Raw genomic sequence first — 26,832 nt, forward strand, 5'->3', positions numbered from 1 at the left:
TAATAACTAGTTTATTTTTTTAAGCACCACAACTTCAAACCAACCCAAAATGCGTAATAACCCTACTTAACATAGAGAGCAACTTACATGGACTACAATCAATACGACCATGGCATTCCAATCTAATAATGCATTATCATCTAGAGAAAAAACTTATACATAACAATACATATTGCACCAAAATACCTTGTTACTGTGGATCCGTTCGATGTAAATTGTTCTCCCTAACACGACCAATTGTGATCGGGTCACCACCACACTCCTTGATCCAATAGCAGTTTTGGGCCAATAAAAGTAATCACAACCCAATAGGCCCAAACATGAAAACCCACAAAGACAAAATAACAGTGTCTGTTGTTTTGAAGACAAAGTAAAAGTTAAACTTGCAAACAAACAGTCCTCCTAATTCCCAAAATTCCAAAAAATCCCAACCCATCATCTTTCTTCATAACCTATCAAAATCCCTCTGCCCTCAAGTCTTTCCCCTTTATTCCCACTTTTGCCTTCAACGCCTTACTCTCTCTCCAGATTCTCTCATATTCCTCACTCTTCGACGGCCTCCGCCCTCTTCCGATACCTCTCGCTTCCGTTAGATCTCGGCACACCCACCTGAGAATCCAACCACCCACCCACCCAACTGATCATCATCATCATCCATGACGCTGGGCTCAGGAGGATCGAGTGTCGTGGGTGAGTTTATCATTACCCAAGTCATCGTTTGATCGAATTTTGCCTTGATCTTTTTGTTCTTGTGTAATTTTGATCGATTGTGCAAATGGTTTTTTGTTGATTTTGTGGTTTATGGGTTTTTTGATATGATTTCGCATGTGGGTAGGTGAGTTTGGCCTTTAGTTGATTTAATTATTGCATTTTCCAGCTGGGTTTTTTTGTTGCGTTGAATTGAATTGTGTTTCCCTAATGTTTTTTAATTCGTTTAATTGCAATCAAAATATTGAGCTCATTTCTGAATAATTTTGCGCATGCAGTATTTGAACTTTGAAAGGTAAGATTGAACTTTGTGTTTGTCTTTGAAATATAGAGTGTATTTATGAGGAAAAGATCAATTTTTTTTTGTATATTCAAATTTGTATTTTGTATAAATTATAAACCAAAGTAGTTTTTGTCTTCGAACTTTTTTTCTTCTAATTATTGTCCATTGAAATTTGAAGCTGCCAACTAATGTTCCCGCTCAATCCAAGCATGTTTTGGTTTCTCTGCATACAAGTTTTTGGTTGTGTTTGTGTTTATCATTCCTAAAACTGTACAACAACAACAACAACAACAACAAAGCCTTTTCCCACTAAGTGGAGTCGGCTATATGAATCCTAGAACGCCATTGCGCTCGGTTTTGTGTCATGTCCTCCGTTAGATCCAAGTACTCTAAGTCTTTTCTTAGAGTCTCTTCCAAAGTTTTCCTAGGTCTTCCTGTACCCCTTCGGCCCTGAACCTCTGTCCCGTAGTCACATCTTCGAACCGGAACGTCAGTCGGCCTTCTTTGCACATGTCCAAATCACCGGAGCCGATTTTCTCTCATCTTTCCTACAATTTCGGCTACTCCTACTTTACCTCGGATATCCTCATTCCCAATCTTATCCTTTCTCGTGTGCCCACACATCCCACGAAGCATCCTCATCTCCGCTACACCCATTTTGTGTACGTGTTGATGCTTCACCGCCCAACATTCTGTGCCATACAACATCGCTGGCCTTATTGCCGTCCTATAAAATTTTTCCTTGAGCTTCAGTGGCCTACGACGGTCACACAACACGCCGGATGCACTCTTACACTTCATCCATCCAGCTCGTATTCTATGGTTGAGATCTCCATCTAATTTTCCGTTCTCTTGCAAGATAGATCCTAGGTAGCGAAAACGGTCGCTTTTTGTGATCTTCGCTAGATTGCTCCGGTCATTAGTGTGGATAAGTATATAAAAGGATAGAGATAGGAAAGCAAACACAAGATGTACGTGGTTCACCCAGATTGGCTACGTCCACGGAATAGAAGAGTTCTCATTAATTGTGAAGGGTTTACACAAGTACATAGGTTCAAGCTCTCCTTTAGTGAGTACAAGTGAATGATTTAGTACAAATGACATTAGGAAATATTATGGGAGAATGATCTCGTAATCACGAAACTTCTAAGTATCGGAGTGTGGTGTCGTCTTGACTTGCCTTATCTCTCTCATTTCCTAAAACTGTAAATAAAAGGAATTTATTAAGAATGTAAGATTCTGGTTATGTTCCCATACACTTTCAACCATGTATAACCCTTGAGTTTTCTTGCAGTCCCACGAAACTTCAGATTGCTGGAGGAACTTGAACGTGGAGAAAAAGGTATTGGGGATGGCACTGTCAGCTATGGGATGGATGACGGAGATGACATCTACATGCGTTCTTGGACTGGCACCATCATTGGTCCCCACAATGTAAATTTCGCTTCGCGTTTCGAGTATATCATGTTTTTGTTTAACGTTTGTTTTGTCAGATTTCATGTGTGCTTATCAGAAAAGATTGTGTTGGATTTGTAGTCTCGCCAGAATTTCAAGAAAGTCTATTTAAATTTATTGCAAATAGTCCCTGATTTAGACCTTCAAGGGAGAAAGTGTTGATTGTGCAAAGCATACTAGATCCTAAAAGGATATGTGTTTAGTGTCAAGCATCGGCTGAACTAACTAAAATATAATTACAATGTAGTGGGTTTCACAGGTGATGCAAGTTACGTGTGCCTGCTTAAAAACTGACTTTAATTGTTCAATCTCTTTCTTTAAATGACCTATTTTAGAAAAGGAAGGTGCATTGCCGGGAGTGAGGCTTGGTTTTATGCTCTTCAAATCTCGTGAATAAAAGGAAGAAGCTTCCCTTTCCCAACCTTCAAATATAGCATAAAATCTTTCGGAGCTAATTCTTTCTATATTCCCCTTCATTGAATCAGTTTACTGTTAAATAAATCTTTTCTACTGCTTCATAATATATTTTTCCGTGTATTTTTTGTTTAATGTAATATTTCCATTTTTTACTCTTTTCCAGACTGTACATGAAGGTCGGATCTATCAGTTGAAATTGTTCTGTGATAAAGATTACCCTGAGAAGCCACCAAGTGTTCGTTTTCATTCTCGGGTTAACATGACTTGTGTTAACCATGAAACTGGAGTGGTATGGTCATAATTTCATTACATGATTTTTAGTTCAGTTGTTTTGCGTTTTGCTTTGCATATTCTTTTCTCACTCCAGCTAGTGATTTGCACTTACGATACATAATGGATTTGTCTTTTGTTTTTGGGAGAAGAAAATAAGGTACTTTAGTCATTTACAACCACAGGATTGTCTCCCCCAGACCAGACGGGTTTTGGACCAGATGTAATGACTATTAAAAATTCAGTCCAACCGATGTTCAGTTTGACAATATCTGAGTGCATTTGACAATATGTAATGTATTTGTCTTTTGTTTTGGCGAGAAGAAAAATAAAGTACCTTAGTCTTTTACAACCGCTACAACAAAAAACCACATTATTCCCCCCCCCCCCCCCAACCCAACACGCATGCACGCACTCTCTATTCTTCAATGATATTGAATATGATTATAAGAACAGTGAAGCCGGACCAGACGAATTTTTGACCAGGTGTATGACTATTGAAAATTCAGTCCACGTGGTTGTGCTTAACGATATTTGGTTTGACAATATCTGAGTGCATTTGATTCGATAGGTGGAACCAAAGAAGTTTGGACTTCTTGCAAACTGGCAGCGAGAGTACACCATGGAAGATATTCTGACACAGCTGAAAAAGGAGATGGGAGCCCCACATAACCGGAAGTTGGTCCAGCCTCCAGAAGGTACCTACTTCTAGCTTTCAAGACCGTATAGTTATCATCATGGATCCAATTGCATATACTATATGCAATATATAGTTTGTAATGCCCTCGTAGATCCTATGTTAAGAACATGCAGGGGAGTGCCCCCAAAAAGTTTCTCCTGTCACCTCTCCATGGCTTCGTCTTTGTTTTGCTTTTGTATTTTATCGAACTGTGTTGAAGGGATGCTGTTTCATTAATGGGATTTTTATGTGTGTCAAATATTTAACATACCCTTTAAGTGGAATATTCCACTCTTTATCTGTATATATACTCATTCGCCATCGTATTTGTTCTAGATTTGTTGTTTTCTTTTTTGTTAATTTGAGGGTAAAACGTATCAAATTGCAAGCATTATATTTTGAAAAGGGGGCCGGTAAATCAAACCCCAAGTTCCATGCAAGAAAATTGTGGTTGTAAGCGAAACTGGAACGACAGTAGGAAGCATGTGTCTCTCTGAATTGGGCACTAATTGTGTTGTTAAAAGATTAACTGTAAATTGTGTTGTGTCCATTATCTGTGCATTTGTTCAAAGTAAATTGTTTGAGATGTACTGTTATGGGATCTCAAGACGATCGAGGTCCGGTAGCCGTCTACCGCAATCTTTTTGATGCAGAAGCACGAAATCTAATCACTAAAGAATCAGTTTGAGCCTCCATTTGGTTAGCATTAGGGATATTTTGAGTGAAGGACTAGTGTTGGATATTCAACTTTTTTCAGTAGGGAAAATTGACAATTTTTAATTGTTCAAATCTCAATTTTATTTAAAAAATTCAAGAAGCAAATTGAAAGTGATTTTGCGGATACTTCGATAAGGATCTAATATAATGGATTTGAGTTTTGACACGAACGTCATCTAAAGCATGCCACGTTTGGTGATTAATTAACGACTAAACTGGATAACTCGTTAGATTTAATTTATTGGGAATTGAAGGTATATTATTCCAAATCTCTCAAATTGGTAAGATAACACCATCATTGTGGAGCTAAAAATAATCACAAGGCGACACGTGGATTTTGGATAAAAGATAACAAAAAGACCCTTGAGGCATATCGGGATTCCTACGCGTGAGCAGCAGACAATCATCTCTCAACCAAATCAAAAGTGTTCAAAATAGGTAACCAATTCAAAGATATTCTCATCCATCCTCATCCTATATTTTCCACAAGGTAATCATTCCATAACTTACAAAATATTCCACATAAATCACGTAACCCCCAAAATATTTATTCCAAAAATGTATTGATTAACCAATTAATGGATTAATTGTCTTATTAATCCATTAAATCACACATTAAACCATAAGTTACACCCTAAAAAACATCCAAGGTGTTCGTCTTGAGGAATATCTAGTGAGGACGTTTCTTGGCCAATGAGCACACAGCTCCCCGAAAGGTTGGCGCCGATTGATGTTGTCTGTCAGGTTTCTGCTTATTGTCGGGCTGTAAGAGAAGGGACAGAGTTAATCATGAAAGGTGCCTTTGTGGGGCCTTAGGTGTAGGCCTTGAGGCTCACAATCAAAATTAACCTTTAGGTGTTCAGGCGTGCCACTGCCATATTTAGCATGATAGATGTAAAACAGAGGTTTAGTTTGAGTAAATATGCCCGAGTTTAGTAATGAAAGGTGCCTTTGTGGGGCATTTGGTTTAGGCCTTGAGGCTTCCAATCAAAACTAACCGAATACTTAAACATATATCGGTTGTTTCATTGTTGCAGAAGTATCACAACCGTTATACTTTAATTGCCTGAGCCCGCATAGCAGAATGAATTTAGATAGGTGCCTTTGTCGGGCCTTAGGTATAGGCCTTGAGGCTTCCTATCAAAGTTAATTCTATACTCAAGCGTTTTTGTAGCAATCCTGATATAACAGAAGTGAAACTAGAAAATAGGCTAATTACTTGCGACCCAAGTAACTTAGGACTTCTTGTTATGAAGGACTGTCGTGGATGGGTTAAGTCGACATAAGGCTCTTTTTTATGCCTTGAGACCAAGGACTTTTAATTGATCAATCTCGTCTGCCCGAATGGTTAGAACTTAGAAGTCTTTTAATCATAAACTGGCTAGAAATAACTTGGATGCAGATGGAAATATACATCATATTACTAGATTCATGAATGAAAGACAAAAACAAAGGAGGTCGGGCAAGGTTGATCGTCTTGCAACTTCCTCTCTTTGTGATTTACAAAGGGTTTGAATGCTAGAAGGGGAGATTGGGAGATGAGTTTATATGAGGGAATCGATACTACAACAAGATTTAAACAAGGTAGCAGAGCTTTTACAAAGACTTTCTGGTGAAGGTTGATCCCGAAAGGGATGAAGGCTTAGGTGCTAACTACAGCTTCATGAAGGCAAATCTGGTTTGAGCAGAGTTTGTGCTTGTATTTGTTTGTTTAATTGAGTGTCCTTGTCTCTGATTTTTCTTCCTCCTTTTATAGACGATTTGGCCTGGCTGCCTGCAGTATTGATTTTGCCCGAATGCATCTGAAAGGTAGTGACTCATCAACTTTTTACTTGTACTGCCATTGTAAGGTACTTTTGGGCTGATTAGCTGGCTGGTTTACACCACTTGATCTTTAGGTAGGTGAGCAAGTGGTTTGAATGATCTGCACTTGGTCGAGAAACAAGCCCCTTCTTTCTTCTGGGCTTCGGTTGGGCCTTGGGCTTCTCGCTTTCCATTCCTTTGTCTGGGCTAACTCCTTTTTGAGCCCAAAGTTCAAGTTTTATTCCAAACACAAGGGCCGGCCAACTTTTCTCCAAAGGGGACCGGCCACCCTCTCTTATAAAAACCCCATTTTCTTCTCAACAATTGACTTCCAACACTCTTGCAAAACTTTAAAAACTCTTTAAACACTTTTCTCTCTAAATTCTAACTTTGGCATTAGAGGTGCTTCGGCCAAAGCCCCCCCCATTCATCGTGGGTGCATGAGGCTCTTGACCTTGACCATAAGGTGTTGATTGTTTTGTAGGTGCAATTTTGTCCAAGAAGAAGGAGGAAGAAATTTGCATCCACAACCATAATAGTAAGGGTGTGTTTGGAAGTGTGCTTGAAAGGACTGAAAGTATTTTTGATGGAACGTACTTTTGAAATCAATCATTTACAATAATGCAAATGAATTTTTGAAAAAAAAAAAAAATGAAATGTGCTTCTTTCCAATTGCACTATAAGTGTTTTTGGAATCTAAAAATATTTTTTCCATAAGCATTTTCATTCATTTTAGAAGCACTTTCAAACACACCCTAATTCATTTGTCATCTTCAACTCCGACATAATTTAGAAGTTTGTCTTCATTTTAACTTAATGAATCAATAGAACTTTTTTTTTTTTGAAAACCTCAACGGTACGAGGGTAATTTTATTGATAACGAACAAACAAGATACACCTAGTCAGGGGGGACATAAACCTTACACCTCCAAAAAACAGAGACAACAAAAAGGAATACACTAGAAAGAAGGGGGGGACATAAATCTTACCCTTCTAGAAACAAAAAATGAGAATGATACAAAGAAAAGAGGGGGGGACATGAAACCTAACCCCTCTAGAACCAAACATGAAGGTCTAAACCTGCAAAACAAGTCAAACAACACCATAAAGATAGGAGAAAAAAAAGGAAAGTGAAACAAACCTGGATGCCGACATGCACATTAATTTGAGAAACGGTAACCAGGCAAGCCAACATAGTCAGAAGACAGACGAAACGTGTATATACATAGAGTATTATTATCAGGATGATACTATCCACACATTTATTCTTCAATTAATTCAATTAGACGGACGAAAATTAAGAGAGTTGTGTGAATAACACCGTCCTTATTATTATTTCTATTTTGAAGATCAAGTACACTGTATTTGAAACGGTTATAGGAGTATATATTTTATTTCATTTTACACATTTATGACTATTTAAGCATTGTTGCTTATACATTACACAAGAGCTTAGCTGTGAATTATTATTCAAATATTGTGTCAGCATTGATCTAATTTGGATTTTTGTAACCAAGTGGGAATACGCAAAAACAAGTAAAATTAGGTGACCCAACTATCACAACTTGTTTTCCGGTAAATATTTAGTATTTGTTGCTTGGACTTATGCCCTCCACTTCCTCAGATATATACTTTTATGGCGTTGATACACCGTTATTGTAGTGTTCTATACCAAATACAATAGCAATATGTGTAAATTTTTTACCATATAATGTTCAAAAATTAGCACGAGATGTTACGACTGTTAAAATATTTTGCATCAACCGTGTCTTTGAGAAAATCGCTCCAACTAATACCGATATCTTCTGTGATAAAATCTCACACCTGACAAATTATGTAAATAATAATTATCAAGTTGACGAAAATAAATTTTTAACCTGTCTCTACGATAATTCGACAACAAATACGGCAAATACATGTTGTGTAAGTTGCTGTTCCTCCCTTGTAAACAAGCGAGTGGTGTACAGATGCATGGACCGTGAAGAATGAGTCAGCAACAGCCCAAACACTAGGGAACAGACGCACGCAAGTGACAACTTGGCGCACGGCTTTCACATTCGGTGCCGACTTTACTGAGCACATTTTTGGCATTCTTCAACGCACTGCTCACTTGTCAAAGTCAATCACTTCTTCTATGTATATGGTTTTCTTTCTTTCTTCTGTTTATGTTGAGCAAAACTCTAGATTCGGCTTTTCACTCTCATTCTCAATTAATTGTAAAAGTTGAATTAAAATTAGGGAATTACAATGAAAAGTTCTCGGTACTGTTCGTTTTAACGAAAAATCATATTTTTACATTAAAAAGTCAATCCTGGTACTATTCATTTTATCCTTTATGTTGTCATTATCGTTAAAACTCAAAGTTTTCAAACCATTTTCATTAGCTTTTCTTTAAAATTATGATTCTTATTAATTATGAGATGAAAATTTTCAACTTTAGAATACTTAAAGACGAGAAATGCTAAGAGGATTATCTTAAAAGTGAATTTTTTTATGGATTCTTTGTCATCTAATAGTTTAACGTCAATTTCCGTGCCAACATTATGAATATTGTGCAAAAAACATAAAATGATAGAAAATATATGAAGAATGTCATTGTTTTAGAGAGTTTCAATAGCATTTCTAAAAGTACACATCTTAAAATTAAAATTACGAGATAAAAAAAAAGTTGAATTTTGAAAATAAATTGGGTTTTCAAATAAAGAGTACATTGTATTCAAAGTAATAGGATCACAAAATTAAGGAGACAAAGTTTTTTCTTGAACTTGCTCAATCCATTAACTATTTTCTTAAATTGCCTACTTTCTTGCACTGTATTTAGATGAGGAAAATAAACTTGAAATGTGGACAAAAGTCAGAATTTATAATTGTCATGTACTAATTCCCTTGTTTGGATTCATATACATAGAAATTTAGAATTTCCGCGTGAAAAAAAAAACTTGAAATTTGGGACCTCCAATTCCCAAGTTTAATTCCATGTAAATAAATGTCATTTCGTAATTGCTATGATTGAGAGCTTAACAATAACAAATTCCGTATTCAAATTTTATTGTTCTTTTAATTTAAACAAATAAGAAAATTCACAAATTTTAGAAAATAAAATTCTATTATTTCAATATCCGTTATTTTAAAATTTTTTAGTAATCTCAAATTTCCTCATTCAAACAGAGTGTTAGTGTATGATAGTTTCTTTAGGTTTTTAGTATGGTGGGAGTTTCAATTTTGACCTTTCAAACTGTCTTTCAGTCTTTGTTCAAGATTTTACGTTGTAACAACTTAAAACATTACCAAGAAAGAAGATCTTCTTTGGACCGTAAAAACTCAAAAGCACAAATTTGAGGGCCTACACACGAGTTCTGGTACCCAAGGCCCCTCGATCATACACACACCATGTGTTTTGCTCAACTCGTTGTTTCTTCACAACAACCATATATAATTCAAGTCATTTAGCAAACAAGCTAAACTTTGAACGGAAAGTTCGGCTTTTGTTTCTTCCATGGGATTAGAGGTGTGCAGGGCATCGCGTGGGTTGGTCGAGTGAATCAATTTTAATCGTGTTAATAATACTTTAAACAACCCAATTCACTTATTGAATAAGTGGTCGGGTTTTAACTTAAAAATACATTTTTGAAGTTTACAACCCAACCCAACCCAACCTATTTAGGTTGGGTTAGTCAGATTGGTCGATAAACCCACTAAAGTAGCATGCCATCAATTGCTGTTACTTCAATCCTATCATTAGTTTCACTGCGACACCATCTACATCATCAATATGCCTAAATGATGCTTTTCTGTCAAGATACGCTCTCCATAATTTTCATCAAAGCTTAAGATGATCTTAGAGGAACATTTGATATAGACGCATTTTTACGTGTAGGACGACACCTACATTCCTATTTTATGAATCTTACAAACATAAATGAACAAAATCAAAACAGAAACAATTCGCAAACAACTAACGCTATCATTCTTCGAATTTTCATTATCTTATGTATAAGTTGCACTCAATAATTGGAAAGGGGTCATCTCCGGATCCCTTCCACCTAATCTTCCCCATCAAACAATTTAAATCCTTGAAATTTGATACAACGGCTAAAAATACGGATCCACTTTAAAAGTTATAATAACTTTAATCGTTAAATCAAATTTCAAGAGTTTTGATTGTTTGATTAGAAGGATTACGTGGAAGGAATCCATCCCTTTTCTCAATAATTAACTACATGGAGGTGGATCGTCTGCCTCCTATTTCCATACTCTTTCCATTTTCTATTGTTTGTATGGTTACAGTTAAGCCACGTCTACATTTTATATTATTTTTTTATATAAACAATAAAACAAAAAGTAATAAGAATATAAAATACTGATATAACTTAACCATGACCACACAAAATAAGAAAAAATAAAAAGAGTATGAAAATGGAAGGGCAGACAATCCATTTTCTAACTACATGCCCATTTTTTATGTCCACATCACCCGATTCACCCCACTAATCAACATGGTCGTATGATTACGGACTCAGCCACTACACGACAAACCCAAGTCGGCCCACCACTTTCCTACTTTAGCTAATTTTCAGTTGTACAATATTCACAAAACTCCAAATCAATAAACTAGCCAATCACCGACAACCACCTTTATTTAATTCCAATAAAAAACCCCCAAAAAATAAATAAAAATAGTATTCCGCAACAAATCGGGGAATAAAAGTGAATAAATTATAAATAAAAAAACTAAATGATTGCCCCACGTCTCTCACTTCTCTCTCATCCCTTTCTCTCTCTAAACTATCGATTGATTTGTATAAAACTGCCCCCTTTTTTCTTGTTCCTCCCTCAAAATCATCCGTCAAACGCACACCAAATTCCACCCTCGTTTTTATTTATTTATTTTTTTAATTTCAGCGACAAACAATCGTCGATTCGGATCCGATTTCGCAATCCGATCTGGACGACCTTCTGCGATGTCATCATCCGGCCCCCCTCCACCCAAGCCTCCGCCGCCACGAGACATCCTGATCCGCTCGGTGTGGTCCGATAACCTCGAGTCCGAGTTCGAACTGATCCGATCCGTCATCGACGATTACCCTTTGATTTCCATGGATACCGAATTCCCGGGCGTCGTGGTCCGACCCGACTCCAACGATCCCAATTTCTACCACCGCGAGCCCGCCGCGCACTACCTCATGCTCAAGGCCAACGTCGATCGCCTCAATCTGATCCAGGTCGGCCTCACCCTCTCGGACGACAGCGGAAATCTGCCGGATTTGGGGACCAAGAATCTGTATATATGGGAATTCAATTTCCGGGACTTCGATGTCGCGCGGGACGCCCACGCGCACGACTCGGTCGAGTTGCTTCGCCGCCAGGGGATCGATTTCGAGCGGAACCGGGATTTCGGGGTGGACTCGGTCCGGTTCGCGGAGCTGATGATGTCGTCGGGGCTCGTCTGCAACGACGCCGTAAACTGGGTCACGTTCCACAGCGCCTACGATTTCGGGTACCTGGTCAAGATGTTGACTCAGCGAGTCTTGCCGGACGAGTTGTCGGTGTTCTTGAATTACGTGAGGGTTTTCTTTGGGTCTGGAGTGTACGACGTGAAGCACCTGACGAGGTTCTGCGCCGCCCTCTATGGTGGGCTGGATCGGGTCTGCCAGACGCTGAATGTGGGTCGGGTTGCCGGTAAGAGCCACCAGGCCGGGTCGGATAGCCTGCTAACCCTGCACGCGTTCCAGAGGATCAGAGAGGTCTATTTTCCGAAGGATGGGATCGTGAAGTACGCCGGCGTTTTGTATGGTCTAGAGGTTTCTTGATTTTTTTCATTGGAATCCATTGCTCATAGATTTCTCTCTCTTTTAAGTAAATTTTGTACACATGACTTGGTTTCATCAATATTATTAGGCTTTTATTAATTCTTTGCAGTTCTTGGTTTTGCTTTCGATGCGAGCTTTTTTCGGATTTCTGGTCCTTCATTTACTTTTGTGCATATCTGTTTGTGATCATTGATGGGTTTGGAAGCTTATAGAATTAGGAACTTTGGAGATGTTTGGGAAGAGAGGATTGGTGGGGTTGCGGGTGTAGAGAATCCGGAGTTTTTCCATTGGATTGTAGACTGTTGAGTTCGGGATTATGAAGAGAGGGAAGGTTGACAGGTCTTTTGTAGGGTTCTCTATGAATTGTTCTAGAGTGATATAAGTGATCAGATGAGAATTCTGATGGGTTGAAGGGGTTCCTGAAGTTGGATTCTCTTGGTAGTTGGTATATAAAAACAACATAAACAGTTCATGCTTTGGATAATTCTTCTGCAGGTCATTGTCATATGAATCGTAGACCCCCGTTGTTGTCACTTAGCAAGATGATTGAATTATTTAAGAGAGCTTGGACTTATGGTAAGAGTGTCGAGAATGGAATGTGGCGATGGCGGTCAATAAACATGGTGTGAGATTATATGTATGGCTCGGTCAATGATTATATGTATGGCTCGGTCAATAATTATATGCTGTTTCCTTCCAGTTGCATATTGACTTCGAGAACTTGTCCCATGCCAGTCAGTTTTCAATTGTTATTCTTTACTAATCTGGATCATACATCTGAGATGCATTACATTGATATTGATGCTGACTCCTATGCCAATTTATCGGTTTATTCATTCTAGTAGCGACGATTAGATTTTAAGGGCAAAAGTGGAAATAATAGCGAGAGCTCTAGTATAAAACTAACTTAGACGATGTTGATTTGATTGGTTTGATGATTGATCATCTTTCCAGGAACATTGCACCCGTAATATGCCTTCTGAATTTTCTGGTCATCGGCATGAGAAGTTAAAGATTGTGGCTTGCGATGCAAGATTTTAATGTCTGGAAATATATGATTGTTTACTTTACAATACGCTTAGCTGTTGCTATCAATAAAAATCAGGTTGTGGCATCTTGAATTGGTGTTGAACTTTCATCCATATCAGTATGTTGTTTAGTACTTGGGTTCAACTTACATGACATATGCTTTCTGACATTTCTGGTCATCGGCATGAGAAGTTAAAAGGCCATGGCTTTTGTGGTGGTGCTCCGAATCCTTCTTACATGATGCCTTTTTAGAATGGTAGGTTTCGGATTCTGCCTGTTCTCTTTGAATTTCTTATCACATTTAGCTCCATAAACATGGTTATTTTAGATTGATTCTCCATGCAGACCGTTCTTTATTTACTGTTAATTACTTTTTATAGTTGCATTTAGCTCCATAAATCATCGTTCATATATCTTTGGTCAAATGATACTTGATAAAAGCCAGAAAGGAAGAGGAACAAACAAAAAAACAGGTAGAAGAAAAACAGTGCAGCAAAACAGAGGGTACAGAAAAAAAAGAAGTAAACAAAAGCAGCAGCAAAGGAAGCATTAAGTAGGCCGAGCAGGGAGGTCGTCGCCAAGGAGAACGGACACCAGGGAGGGTGGAGGGGTGTTAACCCAGTTGCAAACGCACAACCTCCTTTGGCAAGCTTGGCGGCAGCATCAGCAGCACTGTTGGCTTCTCGGCGGATCCAAGTCCACCTAGACCCTCCGTCGCAGCAGAGGCCTCCACCTCCACAGAAGAGGTGAGAGAACAATGATGGGCAGCTGCTGCAGTAAAAGAGCCATTATTGTCACAAATTATAACACCAGTTCCAGCAGAGGTAGGGGAAGAAGACCGAGAACCATTTCATCCTGAAGATTAGTCGCCGTGTCATGTATTAAAATGGACGCTGTCTTTTACCTATTGTTCTTGTAAGGTAAAATGAGCTTTCACTTTTAACATTTAGGATAAAGATTTCCTCATCTCTCCATGTCCATCAAGAATCTTCTCCACCTCCCATACCCTTTTTATCCTCTCACTCTTTTGAATGAGTTTCTTTAGTTGAGCTTGGATCTCACCTATCCGAATGAACCGATACGATTGGAATATGAAAATATCAATTGGACTTCACATATTTGCAATAAGGCCATCTCCAATCGGGCCACCCATAGGGTCATTGGCCGAAAAACACCCTTTTTGACACAATAACTTCTCTCCATTGAAGGTCTGGGTCAAAAAACCTTGAGACCCATCACACCAAAATCTAACCATATAGCTACCGGGTTGGTCATCCTTAGCTAGTTAGCTAGCTCGTTCCTAGCTGGATTTTTTGAAGACGAAATTAAACTAAAAAAAATTAAAAAAATCTCCTTTTCTTTTTTTTCCCTATAAATACATAAGACATTTCCGCACAATTGCTCACATCCTTTTCACCCTTCCATATTATCTTACCTAATTGTATTTCAATTCTTCACATTCTATTCACCTCTTACACTCTTTTCATACACACCCCTTTCTTACCTCTTCCAATAATCTTTCCTTTAATTTGTTTCAATAATTTTCAAATGGCCACATCTTCAAGTGGCAGTCAAAATATGTCCGGAAACCTTATTTTAATATGGTAGTTTAATTTAATTAACTAATAAAATTAAAGAACAAACTTAAAATAATAAATTATTTATGGGGCTAAAAAATAGCACCCTTTGGAGATGGTATATAAATATAGTTTGACACTGTTCATAATTTCTTGCAAGGCAATAATCTGGACAAGGGTTAAATATAGCCCCTTTCGGTTGGAGATGGCCTAGGTGTCCCACTGGGCGTGCCAAAATGTTGAACCTAAAAATTACACAGCCTATGTGGCGCAAGTCAAAGTAACTAAGAGCTAACTACGTCCTTTAATGGCTTGAATGATGATGCGGGCATGCTAACTCGCCACTGAGCTCGGCTTGGTTAATGTCTTGAATGTGGTGATTATGGTGAAATGCACTGATGACTCCTGAATTAAGAGAGTTTGGTCGAGGAAGGAACACTCTCGGCCTTAGGTTCTAAAACCTGAAGACAAAGTTATGCAAATCGTTGTGAAGTTCAAAAGTAATAAGCTGTTTGAGTGTTGAACTCTAAAAATAACCTAAAAGTAACACCTCACTTCACCGAGAAGGTTGATAAAGTAATCTTTGGGTGAAAGAATCAAAGACTCTTTGCCAGTGAGACTTACATAAATAGTCAGTCTCAAACTTAGGAGAATCCCCGTCTATACAAGCGGTTGAGACTCCTAAGGCAAACTGACTCTACAACTTTGGCCCCGTCTATCTAGTCGGTTGCCTTCATTATTTGCTTTTGGAAAACTCAGTTGCTTTTGGAAAACTCAGTCTATCCAGTCAGTTGTCATCCGTCAGTTACCAACCTAAACTCGTGTACCCTTTCAGAATTTGTGCTAACCGTTATTGAAGCAGTTAGTTTTCACAATAATGTGTGAAAAGTTTTCACATTGATTTGTGTTTTGAGTTGAAGGTCCCTTTCTTGTTACTCGATCTCTTGTATTTATAGGAACAAATTTCTTGATGCCCATATCTGCCAAGTTGTAGAATTCTAATAGTACTGCCACTCTTCGGCATAGTATCTAAATGCAATTAGAATTATCTTCACAAATACCTCTACTGAAACTCTATCACCACCGAGTCTCACCCTGTTCGAGCTGAACTAAGCTTTTGAACCAAATCCTTTTAAGTGATTAACTCATTCTTTTTTGCGACATGAGGATTTGATCTGTAAGCAAGTTAATTCAATTCTTATCAAAACCCATCTTGATCCTCCAACAGTCCTACTTTGTTTAGGACTTGACCGAGCCATAATCCAATCCTCATCTTTTAAGCAATCCCAATTGACATTGGACTCCACCGAACCATCAGCATCTACTACTGGCCCGAGCACTTCACCGTTGGGCCGAAACTTGCAACCTCCCTTTCTGGCTATTAATCAACTCGGCCCTATCCCAGAATTTCAGGCCGATAGAGGGTCGTCGATCTTTTCAAATGTGGGTCAGCAATTTCTCAATCAAGTGACCGGATTTAGGGACAGTGTGTCCAATATCGATGGGAATATTGCACTCTGCTAATTTGAGGTGGGGCTGCAGTTGATATTATTGAATAATGTTTCGATCAACTTACATAGAGCAGCAGTGGCACTTGTTTTCTGTTTGTCTTTGATACGAACGCCATGGGCGGTCAAATGAAAAAGGTAACAAACTCCAACTGGACAGAGTAAAAAAACTTACCCTAGCTTTTGTTAATTTTCCAGAAGCAATATATAGTACTGTATTGATGGGAGGACAAGAAATTGCACCCTTAGCATAAGACCTACCTCCGGCGCGGTCCTTGTGAATTATTGTTTCTCATGGAAGGACAGACATAGAAAACATTATGAATGTTTACGATAAAGAAATTGTACAATGATTGATGTCCTCCTAATGCATGAACACGGTGGTATCCCCTCATATTCCCGTGTCGTGTCGAGTCATATCGTATTTTGGTGTCATCATACAACAATTTTTCTTGTTAATTTGACGTATCTCTGTGTCATGTCGTCTCGTATCTCTCTATCCATGCATCGTAGAGGTCCTCATGTTCTCCTTTGCTATAAAACTTGAGTTGTTTATGACCGGTCTGTTTCTTTCGTCGAGTACTTAAGAATTATGGCTAAGCCGCCCACATGCACATAATGCATCTGTCTGCCGTGAATTAGAAATCAAGAAAATCAAGGCAGCCAAAGTGCAGTTATGAGTTTCCTAATCAAACCCCACAGCAACTACATATGATCTTGCATTTCTAGTGCACATGGCGACACATCACAAGCTGTAAATTTTGGTCCACATAAGACAAGGATTGATTGAGAGGGATAAGGTGCTCCTTCTCCCAAACCCTACCTCCACAGAATTTTTTTTTCTTCTGATAACAATTATAATTCGACGCGAAAAAGTGTTTTAAGTAAAGTAGAAAAAAAAAAAAACCTCGGCAACTATAAGTTATATACAACAACGCTTCGAGAGCTGCATTGAAGAAAAACCTCTTGTATTTGTCCTCTTGTCATGCTTTTTTCTATTGATTCTTAGTTAAGAAATTGCTTTAGTTGTCTTCTCTCATTACAAGGTAAGCTGTGTTTTTTAATGACTTGGTTTTCACACCATTTTTAGCTTTTCATGCACTTCTTTTTATTTTCGAACGTCGTAGTCAATAAAATCAACGAAAACAAAAGTTGAGCTTAAAAAGTAGTGTGTAAGGAGAGAAAAATGGTGTGTATTTTACAATTTGAAGATGTAAAAGCAGCAGTACTTTTTGTCTTGGACTTGCCCAGCCTCCTTTCAACGTTGTTGAGTCTGTCAATGTCACACTTGATTAGATTAGAATCCAAAAGCAGGGCCGTGGCCAGAAAGAGATGAACTGATAAATGGGTCTCCTTCGTTCTCTCTCTCTCAAGGCTCTTCTCTCTGTAACTCTTGGGGGACGGTCCGTGATAGAGAGTTACTTTGTAGATACTTCCATATGATATTCATCCCCATATGCCCCCATCTTTTAATTTTGTAACTTTTGAATTTCATCTCTTTCCCTCCACCTTCAAGTAATTGTATGTATCCCTTCTTTCTTTTCGAGTTGAAATTCCTTTTTATGTTTGCTTAACCAAAACAAAGAGACAATGTCATGGATAGATATGGATTCTACTTAGTTTTTGTGGCAAAATGTGTTTTCTTTGAGGAAAAAAAGGAGATCAAGTGTGTTGAGCTGAAAGCACTTTCGCAACACATGCAATAAATGACTTGTCATAAGGATATGCAAGGAACTTATAGCTGAAGTTATTATGAATATATACTTTTGCATCTGAGGTTCTAGATTTGATTCCTCCCTTATTCAATATCATTTTGTCTAACAAAAATAACGAAGAAGAAGAATTCACGTGTTTTGCAAGAACATTTTGGCAACTATCAAGTCAATCATAAAGCATGAGAGAGAATGTCAAAAGAGCAGAAGGTATTTCAATGTGCATACGTTAATCTACATGTAGCAAACAATATAAATATAGGGGTGTGTTATCCACACACCATATTTTACTTCTTACACACTCCTTAATATTTCTGTCCGTTGATCTTCTTCAATTCATCCGATCTGACGGCCGAAAATTAAAAAGGTGTGTGAGAAGTAAAATGAGATGTGTGGATATCACACCCCACAAATATATATTTCATATGTATTTATAATTAAACCAAAAGAAGACATAACGTATCTTCAACAGTGTAATGTATTAGTTAAAAGAATGAGAGACCAACCATATGGAAGAGGATCCTTTTCGAATCTACTTTGTGGGGATCTTAGGAATCTCCACATCCTAGCCGTTCATCATACATTGTGCGGCCAATTTTTGTTAGGTACTATTTGTGTTTAATTTTAAATAAAAAAGGTTAAATGATTTCTGACTGCATAATGCACAATGAATGACTAAAATGTGAGGATCCTTAGGATCCCCACAATTTGGATCCGGATGGGATCCAAATCCCAACCATATCTTGAAGGTCATTTGGCGGACATGTCATACCCCGACAGTTATTTTGACTTGGCGACTTTTTCATGATAAAATTCTCACTCTGAGGTCGCACTTCAACAACGAGGTTGAATGACTAAAATGTGAGGATCCCTAGGATCCCCACAATTTGGATCCGGATGGGATCCAAATCCCAACCATATCTTGAAGGTCATTTGGCGGACATTTCATACCCCGACGGTTATTTTGACTAAAATGTGAGGATCCCTAGGATCCCCACAATTTGGATCCGGATGGGATCCAAATCCCAACCATATCTTGAAGGTCATTTGGTGGACATTTCATACCCCGACGGTTATTTTGACTTGGCGACTTTTTCATGATAAAATTCTCACTCTGAGGTCGCACTTCAACAACGAGGTTTTTCTTTAGCACCATTTGTCGTTTATGTTGTGCCTCTGAAGAATCTGCTGCTCATTTTTTCTTCTAATGTTCGGCATATGAGCAAATTTGGATGTGGTTGGCCTGTCAATTTGGTACTTATTTGCCCTTATGATTCCTTACCAATGTTTTGGGACGCTTTTGGGAGTAACCCTTTTTCTCGTTAGTTACATAATCTTTGGATTTTGCGGGTCTAGTTACATGTTATACTATTCAGAAGGCATGCAATAAGTCTACCTTTGAAGATTGGCCAATCTCTTTTCATCATCGTTACATGTCTATTGCTTCTAGGATTGTTTATGCTAGCAAGGTTATCCCTGGATGCTCCAACGGTTTGGATCTTCGTATTATCTCATCTTTGGGTATTCAACCTATCCCTCAAAAGGCCCTAATTATTCATTGTGTGCTTTGGCCTCCTCCATAGTTTTCTTGGATTAAGCTTAACACTGATAGTTTGACTAAAGGAAATCTTGATCCTGCTGCTTATGGAGGAGTTTTCAAAGTGGTCATTTTCTTAGTGGTTGTTGTCAAGGTATTGCGTCATCACAATTATTTTTTGGAAAAATTATTAGCGTAAAATTGTCTTATCCATGAGATTGGCACTGTTTTTGGTTGAAAAGTGATTTTACGAGTGCTCATGTTGTCTTCATTCAAAGAATTTGCTCCTCCTTGGCCTCTTCGCATTCATTGGTTTACTTGCTTGGATCACATTTATTGAGAAGGAAATGTCGTTGTTGACAAATTTGCTAATATGAGCTTGTCTTCTTCAACCTTGGTTTGGCATGACTCCCCTCCATTGGCGGTATGTGCTTCTTTTCATTTGGATTTTCTTGGCTTGCCTGGTTTCCGATTATCGTATTAATGTACATCTCGGTTTACAAGTTTGTCCCCCTTCATGATGTGTGTTTTTCCTTTTTTTCCTAACCCATTGCTTTTGGTGATTTGCAACTTGTTTTGCAAGTCTAAATCAGTAGACCTTCTAGGTTTTTCTTTAGAGGGGCTTAGGCTTTAGTCCTCCCTATTTTCTTGTATTTTTATTTATTTTATGAAGACGAGTCCAGTTTATGTCATTCCTTCTTTTCTTATATTTTTCATTTTCTTTCTTTTTGTTTTATGAGGGGTAAAGTTTATGTCTCTTGGACTAAGTTTAACTACTTTTTTTCTTCAATAAAATTTTCCTCATACCGTCGAGTTTTCCCAAAAAAAAAAAAAAAAAAAACAAACATATATAGAGTTGTGATCCCTTAATTAGTTAAAAGGATTTGTCTCAATCTTCAGAATATGACGTAAACTGCTATTCTGAGTAGAATTTTGTGAATAATACAAAATTTTCTCTTAAAACTAAGAGTGGCAGATGTTTGTTGTTGATAAATATCTGCTCCACTAAGATGGTACAAATTTTGTAAATTTCTTGAAATAGTTACACATTCAAATTTGTGTAAGGATATGCAACATGCTAGGTTGTGGAACGTAGCTACATCAAACGTACCTCAAAAGGAGGGAAAACACTTCAGCTCCTTTCACACAAATAATATTTTGACGCGTGTGTATAAATTTTTAATTTTGTAATTTTTATGTGTTACATCTGCACACGTATCCAACAATAATAACTCTGAACATGTGAATAGCTAAATAATGTCCTAAAAAGAGACTGTTTCTTTTTCTTTTAAGTCAATTAATAAACGACTGTTAGGAAATAAAAGCTCTCTACATAACCAGTACCATACTATTCAATGAGCTCAACTGAAACACATTAAATTATTACCCAGAAAAACGAATAACCATTTAATTAAAAAGTTGTTTATATATAGACAAATATAACATAAACTAGAAATTTGTTATTGTGCTCGGAACATGAGATGATATGTTATATGATAAGGAAAGGTTTTTTTTTTTTTTCAAATATTTCTCTACTTATATATAACATATGACAATGTGATCGTGTTTCGAACAGTCTAAAAAATCTCTCAACGTAAACGAGTAAAAAGACCCCACCAGTTACCTTCCCTTATACCACAACCTTAAATAATCTTCCTTCCCCTACAACCCTCCCCTCTGACTACCCATCAATGCCACATTTCACAGCTCCAAAAATTCATATTTCAAAGTTTTGAAAAACCTCATTTCTTCTCCCAATCCCTCCAAGAAAACCAGAAAAATATATTTCAGATGGGGAAGAAAATGAAGCTCCCTTTTCTCTCCAAGAACACATCAGAACTATCAAGATCTTCATCTTCTTCTTCCTCCCCATGGCCTTGGCCTTCTTGTGCTCAAACCAGAACCCTTTCTTTCAGAACAGGCAATGATATCTTCAAGACCATAAACTCAGCCTACTTTGACACCACAAACCCTACAACAGATTTGGTGTTGGTGGATAGCACACCGAACTCGTTCTTCACCAACTCATCATCTGACAAGTGTCCCATCTTCTCCACCGCCTCTGAAGACTCACGAGGCGGTGGAGGAGAAGACGCAATAGAGAGTGTGATTAAAGGGTTGAGGTCAGAGAGGCTCTTCTTTGAGCCAACTGGTCAGACAAGCTCTGTGTTAGTTGAGACCAAGGAGGCGGCGGCGGCGGCGGCAGCAACAGCTGATGATGGTGGTGATGGGGTTAATAATGTTATTCCATTCAAGGAGAGTGTGGCTTTGTCAATTGACTCACCAGACCCGATTGTGGATTTCAGAAAATCTATGGAGGAAATGGTGGAAGCTCATGGCTTGAAGGATTGGGAGAATCTTGAGGAGCTTTTGTGTTGGTATTTGAGGGTAAATGGTAAAAGCAACCATGGCTATATTGTTGGAGCTTTTGTCGATCTCTTGGTAGGTCTTGCATTTACTACTACCAGTAGTAAATCTTGTTCTTGTATTATTAACTCTCCTTCTTCTCCTTTCTCTAATTTTTACAATAGTATTACTACTTCTTCTTCGTCGTTGTCGTCATCGTCTTCTTCTGCGACTACTCCTTGTGTTTCCTCCGTAGAAGAAGAGTCTGAAAGTACTGCTACTACTCCATGTTTATCTTCATTGTTAGAAGGTGAAGAAGACCAGATTAAATAAGAAGAAAATAACGAAGGCGGCGGCGACAACGACGGTGTTTCATCTTAGCCAGTTAATTAATTATTTGTTTTCTAATTCGATGGAAAATCAAAACATGTATACTAGTAGTAGTAGAAATGATAGTGAAAACTTCAACTTTTGATCTCTCTCTCTCTCTCTCTCTCTCTCTCTCTCTCTCTCTACCAAATTCGTGTGGAGATTCCAAGCGTGTGTGAGTTTTACAGTTTCCCATTTCCCAACGCATATCAATTAGAGTAAGATTAGTGAACATAGGTTAATTTCCATTTCAATATTCGTAACGTTACAGATACCACGTTTATTGGTTATACTTGGCGTAGATTTGAGATGTAGCTGATCACGTTACACTTCTCGAAAAATCTATCTACTTCTCACCTACTTAGCCCGAGTAAATTTTACATGATGAATAATGTGAATCTTTTTATAAAAAAGTCATGTATGCTGTTTTTGGAAACTTTTGGTCACACTTGATGGCAGATTGAATGTGTTATATTACGTAAGACAAATTAAAAATTTTATGTGGACCGTCAAGAGTCTCAAGACATCATCAAATTGTTGATAAAAATATAAAAAACTGCTGCGGGAAAAAAGGTACACTGAAAATGAAGCATCTTGCTTCAACGGCATTCTGTTAATTATATATGACATATCAACATATGCTAAGCTCCAAGTGGGCAACAACTTATGGCTTTTTCTCCTATTTTTTAGTGAATATATTATTTTGTTGGATTTGTTTTCTTTAAAAAGGGCTCAGCTGTGATTTTGTCATGACAATTCATCATTCAGGGGATTGAAAGGATTCAGAGAAGCCTTTAAATATTTTTCTGTTTATCATCGTGTAATTCACACAACATATGATATTCGTTTCCAACCATGAGTCACCCCTTGATGATTATATTAATGTTGGATTGTTTAATGTGTTCCGATGTGCTGCGATTACTAAGTTAGGAATTCAGTGATTTAAAATATTCTTAAGTCTAACAAAATGAACAGAAATTTGCAGAGATAATCTTCTGCAACTGATCACATTGACACTAGTGTAGCCACTGTGATTTAGTAATTTCTGCCACTCTATGCAATCCAATTTCTGAAATTTTGAAGCAATCAGGGCCGTTGATTTTGAAAATGGACCGTCGTTATCAATGATTGGTACCATTCCAGCTCTGAAATTTGGCGTGGTCCTAACACTCATTTCCTTGCACCTGCACAACCCCGATAAAAACTGTGAAATTTTGTGTCGAAAATATTATCCTGGAGTGAGCAGGGGAAATTTTTGTGTACCACAACTATAGTTATGGAGTGTTATTATTTTTTGTGATATGAATAAAAAGAAACTACATATGTTATAATTTGAATGAAAAAATAACATTACGTGATAGCGTTCTGAGTATGCTAAAAAAATTAGTCAGTGACGAGATTGGCATGAACATAATGAATTACTATGAATATCCATGGTTACTCCTACAGTAAGGTAGCGTACGATAGACTGTCCTCCCCCTCCCCCGACCTTTGCAAAGCAAAAAATTTTGTTGACTTGGAGTTGCCATTTTTATTCATAGTTTTGAGAGTGAAACAAGTACTAAGTTTAAGAAAAGAAAACAAACACACCTGCAATTGCCTTATTCAGCTTTATATAATTTCAGATGGAAAATATTTGAATGCTTGTTTTTATTTTTATTTTTATTTTGTCTTCTTATTTTGGGTAACCTTATCATCATATACCTGCATATTTAATAATTTGAATTTTTCACCGTTATGCAAATAGCTAGGTGTTGCAGGAAAAAACAAGAAGGTGGGATATCTGTTCTTTGGAGGTGTCATGTATGAATGTCAGTTTTTGAGTGGTGCAAAGAAGCAGCTCTCACCAAGTTAAATCCAATGCAGGATAGGAACAACTTAAGCTAAATCCGATGCTACATCTCCGTACTCCATACTTGTATTTGGTTGTGATCCGCATAGATGTCTTGTTAGGCAAGGAGTTATATATATGGAAGGTACAATTTCCCATGTCGCGACACCTAATCAATTGTGAAAAAGATTGTTAATCTAAACTTAAGTAACGATATATACTTTCGTTTAACTATGTACATAGCTCAAAGATCATATTTTGATAACATAATATGTTTGATTGTCTTCGAATAAAAAAGTATTCCCATCAATTATCAAGTAACACTATAGCTACTAAATCTTGTGCTGTTTATATACCACAAATAAGCAGATGAGGGAGTTACAAATTCCCATGTTGTGGTATATCTAATCAGCCATGAAAAAGATTGTTAATTTGAACAGTCGATTAGGTTGTACTTTCGTTTAAATTGCCCATGCTGATTTATTTTGATAACATAATATGTTTAATTGTCTGATTTCAAAATAATTGGTTCCTAAAAATTATCATGTTGATTTATGTTATCATCTTGTTCTCATCATTGGGAAGAATAACTAAAGAACAAATATATAGGAGGTGTGCTATATTATGTAAATATGGATTTGTACAAACAATAATATATACCCCACTAGGCTCACTAGAAACTAACAAAAAGAATGGTTTTTTTTTTTTAAATAACAAACGATTCTTGAAATTGACTAAATCTTTATTTTAGTTTTTAAATTTCAAAAACAATCAACGTGGTCTTTAAAATTAGTTATCTCAAATCAAATTTGATCATTCTGTTAGATTTCGTCAATTATGATGTGAACAGAGTTTTGTGTTCACTCCCTCAAACTTGAGCGAGGAAACGTCGCTCATTAGACTCTAGCTTTAGATTACCTCCTACTCATAATGTTTACATTACCTTAACAAATAGCAAACAAATGAAGGCAAAAATGAAAAAGAAAAAGAAAAAAAATTAAAGGCAGTATAGCAATTAAATAGGTAAAAAAATTAGTCAATGCTCCATGTTTCGAGAGTCTGTTGGCTCAGCAATCAGCATGGATGTCTCTTCAATCTCTGAGCCAAGATTCTTGCCCTAACGGTGAAGCTTCTAAACCTCGTGCCATTCATATTTTAATACCTCAATCTCGATATGCTAAGGTGGATATAATGTTTAATTTTGTTTTGTTTTAATTGTAATGACTTCTGATTATATAATATTAGCAAATTAAGTTTGAGATTAGTGATGTTTGAAGTCTATTCATTGCTGAAGTTTGATTATAAATTGGATTTCAAGCACTCGAACGAGTGCTTGAAGGCTTTAAGCACCTTCCCTAGGTGATAGGTCTCTGCTCCTCGTCCAACTAGCATCTATTGCATTTTAGAACCTTGTATACAGTGTTTACAAAATCAATTGAGGTTAGTAGAAGTTCTTTTTGCTTCCCGTATTTGTACTGGTCAACAAATTTACTGGCTTCTTTTGTTTCAGGGGAAGATGCCTTCATAGGTTGAATAATTTTGAACCGAAATGATTGTTTAATATTTTGATATTCGATGTAAATGTTTATATTTAAATTTAATGAAGTTTTCTATCGTTTGAACAAGAAACTAATTAAGGGGTTGGCAATGGTGTAGGTCAAAACAAACTAGGTTCCACATGACAACATCAACAAATAGGTCTCAATGGGTTAGAATGCTCGTAGCATGCACTGGAACACAATTGAACTGTTCCAGACAAAGAAACAGACACCCTGCAGGCTTTTACTTGTCAAATTTGGAGAAAATCAATATCAACACATGTTTTCCCAAACTAATTAATGCTGCTTAGTCTGGTAATTAGTGAGATAATGACCCAAACAACACCCAAGAGAAAAACAAAACAACTACGAGAAATCCCTCATTTTCCAAGAAAATTTAATTTTACACGAAAATTGGGACTAAAAAAATAATATAGAAGTTGGCGTCTGTCTTATTTCAACTTGAGCTGTGTGTGGTTCTTGCATTCAATGCCTTTCATAGATCCATACGCCCGTCCCACATTTCACTCCAAGGCTTCTTATATTTTTTGCCCTAGGGATGGAAGTATAGTAAATTTATTACTTGGTAAATTTTTAAATGATAGTGTGGTTTAGATGCAAACTACTTCAAGATCTAAATAATGAATTGTTTTTTGCATTTGTTACTAAAGTGAGAATCCCCATAATAAAACAAAGACGATAATATGGTTTTTAATGTGTTTATTTGAATTGAACAGTTTGACATGATATATTGAGATTCCATTTAAAATTATTTAACAAGTTATTTTTGCTTTAATGCATGATTCAATTGGAGTATTTATAAAAATAATAGTCTTTGTGCGGGCCTCCCTAACTGTTGTTAAGCTTTGTATTAGCTAGGACTATATGTCACTCCTCTCTTGTCTTCCTCAAAACCGTCTCAAGCAGCCTTCTCCAATGACAGCAGCCTCACCACACCCTAAAATCTTAGAATTTGATTATCACCCAGAACCCCTCGACCCACCACCACAGGCTTGGGATCGCAAGGGAGTGCACAAGCAAGAGAGGAGAATCGCGAGGAAGGAGGGACGACACAATCCCACCTCTTGAGGTGGGTTTGAGATACAGTTTAATTAGTTGAGAGGGAAAAGAGAGAGGGATTTGGACGGGAAAAAAAAAAAGGAAGAGAGAGGGAGCTGGACAGGAAAATAATAGGAAGAGATAGAGAATTCTAGAAAAAGAAAAAAAAAAGGTATTTTATATT

At 37.3% G+C, this 26,832-nt stretch overlaps 3 protein-coding genes across 3 annotated transcripts; all 3 read left to right on the forward strand.

Moving 5' to 3' along the window:
* The first annotated feature begins 372 nt into the window (after positions 1-372).
* LOC103449511 (ubiquitin-conjugating enzyme E2 variant 1D) lies at positions 373-4,133 on the forward strand. Its single transcript, XM_008388833.4, has 4 exons — positions 373-690; positions 2,286-2,425; positions 3,027-3,152; positions 3,705-4,133. Exons 1-4 carry the CDS (start codon positions 657-659, stop codon positions 3,843-3,845), a joined length of 441 nt encoding a protein of 146 aa, XP_008387055.1. The 5' UTR covers positions 373-656; the 3' UTR covers positions 3,846-4,133.
* A 6,922-nt stretch (positions 4,134-11,055) lies between these two features.
* On the forward strand, positions 11,056-12,241 carry LOC103449510 (probable CCR4-associated factor 1 homolog 11). The gene has a single exon (XM_008388832.4). It carries the CDS (start codon positions 11,294-11,296, stop codon positions 12,140-12,142), a length of 849 nt encoding a protein of 282 aa, XP_008387054.2. The 5' UTR covers positions 11,056-11,293; the 3' UTR covers positions 12,143-12,241.
* An 8,782-nt stretch (positions 12,242-21,023) lies between these two features.
* LOC103449509 (transcription repressor OFP13-like) lies at positions 21,024-22,328 on the forward strand. Its single transcript, XM_008388831.4, has one exon. It carries the CDS (start codon positions 21,297-21,299, stop codon positions 22,182-22,184), a length of 888 nt encoding a protein of 295 aa, XP_008387053.2. The 5' UTR covers positions 21,024-21,296; the 3' UTR covers positions 22,185-22,328.
* The last annotated feature ends 4,504 nt before the right edge of the window (positions 22,329-26,832 follow it).

The sequence above is a fragment of the Malus domestica genome, chromosome 12 (genome assembly GCF_042453785.1).
Source record: "Malus domestica chromosome 12, GDT2T_hap1".
In the NCBI taxonomy this organism is placed as follows: Eukaryota; Viridiplantae; Streptophyta; class Magnoliopsida; order Rosales; family Rosaceae; genus Malus; species Malus domestica.